General features: G+C 32.9%; 1 protein-coding gene across 1 annotated transcript; it reads right to left on the bottom strand.

The window, feature by feature from the left end:
- Nucleotides 1-1,657: 1,657 nt before the first annotated feature.
- LOC131663047 (uncharacterized) lies at nucleotides 1,658-3,742 on the bottom strand. The gene has a single exon (XM_058933113.1). The coding sequence runs from the start codon at nucleotides 3,740-3,742 to the stop codon at nucleotides 1,658-1,660; it is 2,085 nt and encodes a 694-aa protein (XP_058789096.1).
- Between the last annotated feature and the right edge of the window lie 3,705 nt (nucleotides 3,743-7,447).

Raw genomic sequence — 7,447 nt, 5'->3', positions numbered from 1 at the left:
CGAATGATGTCATCGTAGAATCTATAGCAGGTGCCTTAGCAACTGATCCTGTGATCTACGAAGATTTCAAGATTACACTTACAAAAATAGAATGGTTGATGTCTTATGTCTTTCTATCAGACACACAAAAAATCAAACTGCTAAATTACGTAAGCAAAGACCGACCAATCACCATGAGTTTCCGTCCCTGGGAGTTGTACGAATATCGTAAGTTACTGGGCATATCGAGACACGTTTGGACGTCAAAACTTTCAATCAGCTGGAAAAATCACACTTCGTCATATTGGCTTTTCAAACTAAATGGAAGAATGAGAAATCTGTCAATGCTAGGAAAGGGTCTAGCAGGGTAAAATGGTCAAAAATGCCTTTGAGTCATCCGGGAAAATAATTATACCCCCATGTTCAGCATGAAAAATGACTAGGATTCCCAGATTTTCAGACCCCTAAACCCATACAGGTCCCTATAAGGCCCAGTTTTGTCATTTTTGGTTTTTTGACCAAATCTCGGTCAGTTTTTGAGCTAGAAAAATCTTTCTTGTTTTAAATTGTAGGGTTTTTAAAGCCCTATAAAATGGCCGGGCTCAAAAAATTTTTGGCGCGAAATTCAAATTTTTAGAGCCGTTCAAAAATTTTAAAATTTAATATTTCGAAAATGAAGACCGACTCTTTGCTAGAAAAAAAATATGTTGTGTATTTTTGACTGAAAAATGTTCCTGATTTTTTTCAGATTTTTAAAAGTGGTGGAACGACCTTAAAAAAAATAAAAATCAACAAAAAACCTAGTTTTTCTCCCCTAGCGCTTTGTAGGTTAAATCTATGATGAAACAAATAGCACCATCAAATTCTGCGGAAAAAAATACATCGAAAACATGTATCACATGTATGGAAAAAATCAAAATCCTTCACAAATTCAGTACATGATAGCATCGGCCATGCCGATCGGCTCCACTGGCAGTGTAAATATTTATTCCTTTTCGATTCAAGGTCAACTCAAGATTGTTTTCGAACATGTGATACATGTTTTCGATGTATTTTTTTCCGTAGAATACGATGATGCTATTGGTTTTTTCATAAAATTGACCTTATGAGCGCTAGAAGTTAAAAACTAGAAAAAAATCAAGTTTTTCGCGTCTTTGGTTGAGTTTTATGAAAAAACTCAGTAGCACTATCGTATTTTACGTGAAAAAATACATCGAAAAAGTGTATCACATTTTTTTTAATACTTCAGTAAGGATATTAATCATTAACAAGTTCAGGTAAGAAAATGATGTCTTATGCCGATCGATCCGGCTAATAGAGCAGACGTTTTTTTCATCATACACGTATACATGATTTCAATGTATTTTTTGGCACAAAATACGATAGTGGTATTGGTTTGATTCTAAGATTTACTTTGAGCGATTCATTCAAAAAATATCGAATAAGAAAAATTATCGTTACTATTATTTTTAACCTTACGAAAATTTTTTTTTAAAGATTCATTTTTAGCTGGAGCATGGTTCAAGGGTATACTTGATTAGTGTGCGACTAATAAATAAGAAGACAACAAACAATTTCTAGAGATATCAATTTTCTGTGATTATTTAATAATTTGTTTACATTTTACAAAAATAGAAAAAATATTCTTTTGAGATAATCTATAACCATGCCACATGTATCAATCGTCATCACTATCTGCTTCAATAACAGCCACCACATGATCTTGTTCATAAATCTTTGTTAGATGTTGGGCAGGTTTTACAATGGAAGATTGGAATCTGGCGTACGCTAAATAATAAATAACGGCAGCCACGTGAGAACAGCATCCAATTGTTCTCATACCGTTAGCACACTCACAGCAAAAACGCAGTATGCCAGCACAGCCAATGGTATTTGGTTTGTAGTGAATATAGCAGTTGTATTGTTTACTTTCGATATGTCTAGATCTCACTTGTAACTTGATTAGATCAGCAGATTCACGGTAGTAACTTACATTTATTTCATACGTGTCGCCCATCATTTCAGCTAAATAGGATATTGCTTGTTTGAATTGGTAAGTTCCAGTGAATAGTTTGACTAGATCCTGTTCCGTCATTTCAGGAAAATCTTCTAGCTCATCAGACCTTAACGTTTTGAATAAACTCTTTCTTCGACTATATTTTCCTGATATCACTTCCGTTGCTAAACTATTTTCATTGGAATTTCTTGAAAGAATGTAATTGAGTATCTCATTATCGGTCGAAGCCCTTGACACGATTCGTTTTCCGAATTGATTAATTAAAAAGCAAACAATTCTGCAGTAAAGACCAGCTTCAGTCAGGTAACGATTATCTAATTGCTGATGGAAAAACTTATACTTCTGAGCTACAGCTCCGTGTACCGCTTCCACCACCCAACGAAGTATGGTAACAAGTCGAGATTTGCTTGCATCTTCCGCTGACAATTGTTTCTGATTTTTATCTTTTAAGGCTGGCATGAGGACCCGATAACCATCCCGATCAAGAATAAAAACATCACCCTCTTTGCACATCAAATTCTTTAAATTGTTATCGTGGGCCTTCAAAATTTTTTCCAAAATCATAGAATCGTTTTCTTTAGCATAAAACGGCCCCAGTACATCAACAATAAAACCAGTTGTAGTGCACAGAGTAAAGGGCTTGCATAGAGGAACTTTCTTATGTCCAGAAAAAGATCTTCGTTGGTATTCGTTATTGGAACTTTTTTGGTGCTTCAAATAAGTGCCATCGCCAACTAACGAAAGATTGTTATCACTTATGCCATGAAGCTTCTGAAGGAGAATCGTTGAATCATTAGCAATCAAGTCCTCTTGATTGACGGCTTGTAAACCAAAGCGTGAAAGCAATACATCTTTTTCAAAGGCACTTAACACAGACTTTGAAAATTCAGAGACTTGCTGATGACGATCAAGGCCGAGAACAGAACAGATTATCTCATTTGAGTTTCCTGTTCGTAATCTGAACAAAAAAACAACAACAGCTTGCGTAACAGTCCGATTGTCGGTATTCCTCAACGAAACCATCATTTCTCGCAATTCTATTAGTTGTTCCCAATTCAATCCAGTAAACGTACGAATCCTCTCTTCAGAGATTGAAAAATCTCCGATTCTATCGTGTAATTTTCTGTCGGAAGTTAAACTCAAAGATTTAAATAGTTTTGTTATATCTGCAGCTGTTGTGGTAGTTGAATTAGAAACTACTTTTAAATTAATTAACTCATCTGAATAAAATCTTTTCTTTATTAAGTGTTTTCGGCAACATCTATTACCCTCTGGTATGAATATATCTCTTTCAACAAAAGCTTGTTTTCTTGCATCGAAAGGAACAATAACAATATTTGTTTTGCTTTTGCATAAACAACAGTAATCATGAGTAGAAACTACTCTTTTTAAAGGTAACTCAATAGTATCTTTTGCTTTTTCAATAAATTTTTTCTTTGGTGGAACATAAACTGTATCATTATGTGGTTGCGATAATGTCTCTGAAGAAGATGTTGACCATTGATTGTCGATTTGCAAAGTATTTACATTTTGTGGTTGATCGATTTTTCTGCGTTTTGCTTTGGCGAAGCGGGCAGAACCACTGCATTTCTGACAAAGTATGTCTCCCATTACAAGTGTCACAGCCAAATAATCGGACAAAGTATAAGCTTCATCATCTGTGTCAACAGTTTGTTTGGGTCCCACTAGTTTTTTCTCTGGTAAACCGCAGCAAGCGCATTTTTTACCAATACCTGAGGCTGACATAGTGACATTCTGGAAAAAATACATTGGAGTTCATCAATAATGTCATTATTTGGAAGAGAAAATTTTGAAATGTTAAATACATTTGGCAATGTTTGTAAAAAAGTAATTATAATTGATTTTTTTCGTTTTTTAGATATTTTTTATTTTTAAGGAACTTTTATTTTAATTTTATCAGTTGCAGTATTAGCTTGTGAGATAGAATAGTTTATTTAGAAAAAAACACAAAAAAATTCTAAAGAACAATTGATCTAATGTGATAATAAAGAGTAATAATGTGGGGATAAAGTGTTTACTTCATTGGCAATATATGTTAAGTAAAGATTTGATTTTATGCATATAGATATATTAGAAATCACTAAATGTTTGGTTCTAAAATGAACTCACTGTTTTATAATAAAATGTTATTATTATTTTCAATCCAGCAAAAATAATTCCAATTTTCGAGTATTCAAATCACACTCATTATTTAAAAATTTTTGTAATTATATGAACTCTTTCGTTGTGAAAAACAAAAATTATTACATAATTTGAAATAATGCAGAACATTATAATTAAAAATATTAATGAATAATTTATTTTATGAATGTAAGAAAATCATACGCCAACTAATGTCAGGTCATAATCTTTTTTAAATGTTCGTTGAATGATAGAAAAAATTCAGAGTCATTTCATTCTGTTGGAGTGAATAAAAATCGTTATTTTCTGTAACTCTACTTAATTAATACACTATTTATTTTTAAATCAAACCATTAATCACTATTTTTTAATGCAATACTAATATTTTTGTTTTAGAAGCACTTCAACCGCATTAGATATTTGTATGCCACTAACCGACTTTGTAAATCCACTACGTTACAATGTTAATATGAACAATGTAGATTGATCTTTTCAGGAACCTCCGATAGAATATTTAACGATGAAAAAGACATGCTCAGCAAATCGTTAGCTTTGAATTTATTTTCATTGGCAAGTGATTCGACTATTGACATTGATTTACCTCTGATCACGCTAGATCAATGCATTTGCAAAAAAAATGTCGATGTCAATAATCGATTCATGTGATTTAGAATTAGGAAGTTTTTTCTGGTTTGTTTTAAATAAACTTTTTTCCATGTCGTAAGCAATACCGTAACTAATAAAATTAAAACGAAAGTTCCGTAAATATAAAAAATTACCAAAAATAAGAAAAAAATTAATTTTAATTATTATGTTTCCGAGACGGAAATATCACTTTCGGCATATAGGGCACGGCTTGGTGTGATGGCAAAAGTGATAATAACTTGACCATTGCTTGAAAGATTTTGAGCAAAATAAGTTGGCGTATAAGAACTAAACCAGAAGTATCTAAAATTGTAAACATTATATTATATCACATATATTTGACACACATGCACACACTTACTCATGTTTTGTAAAAATAATGATTTAATGCATATGAGATTGTAACCGTGAAGTTAATAAAACATACATACCTGTGGAAAAAACAATTTCTATTTCAGAAATAGTCAAATATCCTGTATTATAGCCCCACCTGCGCAATCTATTTTTACCCTACAGTATTCAAGTAAAAAAGCTTACTATAAATGCCAATCAAGTAAAATAATCGATAATACAACATTAAACGCCTTGTAACTATGATACGGTGTTATTGAGGTCTTATATATTATAAAAAAATGTGATACATTTTTTCGATGTATTTTTTCACGTAAAATACGATAGTGCTACTGAGTTTTTTCATAAAACTCAACCAGACGCGAAAAACTTGATTTTTTTCTAGTTTTTAACTTCTAGCGCTCATGAGGTCAATTTTATGAAAAAATCAATAGCACCATCGTATTCTACGGAAAAAAATACATCGAAAACATGTATCACATGTTCGAAAACAATCTTGAGTTGACCTTGAATCGAAAAGGAATAAATATTTACACTGCCAGTGGAGCCGATCGGCATGGCCGATGCTATCATGTACTGAATTTGTGAAGGATTTTGATTTTTTCCATACATGTGATACATGTTTTCGATGTATTTTTTTCCGCAGAATTTGATGGTGCTATTTGTTTCATCATAGATTTAACCTACAAAGCACTAGGGGAGAAAAACTAGGTTTTTTGTTGATTTTTATTTTTTTTAAGGTCGTTCCACCACTTTTAAAAATCTGAAAAAAATCAGGAACATTTTTCAGTCAAAAATACATAACATATTTTTTTTCTAGCAAAGAGTCGGTCTTCATTTTCGAAATATTAAATTTTAAAATTTTTGAACGGCTCTAAAAATTTGAATTTCGCGCCAAAAATTTTTTGAGCCCGGCCATTTTATAGGGCTTTAAAAACCCTACAATTTAAAACAAGAAAGATTTTTCTAGCTCAAAAACTGACCGAGATTTGGTCAAAAAACCAAAAATGACAAAACTGGGCCTTATAGGGACCTGTATGGGTTTAGGGGTCTGAAAATCTGGGAATCCTAGTCATTTTTCATGCTGAACATGGGGGTATAATTATTTTCCCGGATGACTCAAAGGCATTTTTGACCATTTTACCCTGCTAGACCCTTTAATCACTGCAATATCAGCAACGTCAAACTGTTTCTCAATTCGCAGTACTACCCATATGGAAATCGTAATCTCAGCATCAATCAATATTAATACGCCATGCTCTACGATATGTTTGCGAATTTTCAAAATTCTTACTACCGTAAAGATGCAGAGCCTATAATCAACAAAAAAAATTTCATTGAGAAAGTGCCGCTCATAGTGATTGACTGTTTGAAACAAAACGAATCTCTCAAAAACGTAAGACTTGAGTTTAAGACCAGAGAAAATTTTCCAGATAATACAGCAGCTTACTATCTGATTCTAGATGATCGCATTGTAAAGTACAATTCTGTGAGTGGAGATATGAAAAAAATAATGTAGTGATTGATTGAAAAAAAAAGAAAAAAAGGCGGCTTGATAGCAGGGGATACGAGTATAAAATGAGGTACAGTATGAGCAGTCATTCATTCATATTTGAAATGTCCTTCATAGTGGATCTGCTGGGATTTAAGCAGTTCAAAGACGATTTCATCCTGAAGAAGCTGGCAATCATTCCTCTCGAGTACAACGTAGAGCCTCTAGTACCGACTTTTCGAACCGCCATTTTCCTGAGAAAGATTATCACAAAAATATAGGGAAGATAACTCTTGGCGCAAACATTATCTTCATAGTATCTCTTGAAGTTTGGGTGACTCTCCTTACGATACAATTGGTGAAATCATCAGAGAAACTTTGGGAAAAGCGAAAAAAGTATTTGTCTCTGAAGCCGTAAACAAGGAGTGGTTGCTGAGATTCAGATTACCTATTCATGACATTGACGATCTCTCCTACGGAACGGCAAAAAAGCCGAATTAGTCACAGTGTGTTCACATTACAGCAATTCATTGAAGCCTCAACACTGTGCACTACATAACGTCAAGTTGATGAAACAATTGTATCTTGATAACGTGTATACGAACTGAAAATCCACCAATAAATGAAATAGGACAAAATGAGAATAGTAGTATATATACTCGTACAAAGCTTAAGCTTCAGAAAAAACAAAAGGAAAAAATAAGTACTTGGAAAAAGTGATCTGAAAAATACTCGCTCAACACCAATTCTTTCCCCAAAAATTCTGGCTATAAGAAGATTTAAAAGCTGTTACATAACGTTTTTTTTTTTTTTTTGAAGGA

The sequence above is a fragment of the Phymastichus coffea genome, unplaced genomic scaffold (genome assembly GCF_024137745.1).
Source record: "Phymastichus coffea isolate CEN01 unplaced genomic scaffold, Cenicafe_Pcof_1.1 PCOF00030, whole genome shotgun sequence".
Taxonomy (NCBI): Eukaryota; Metazoa; Arthropoda; class Insecta; order Hymenoptera; family Eulophidae; genus Phymastichus; species Phymastichus coffea.
This window is presented reverse-complemented; position numbering and strand designations above follow the sequence as displayed.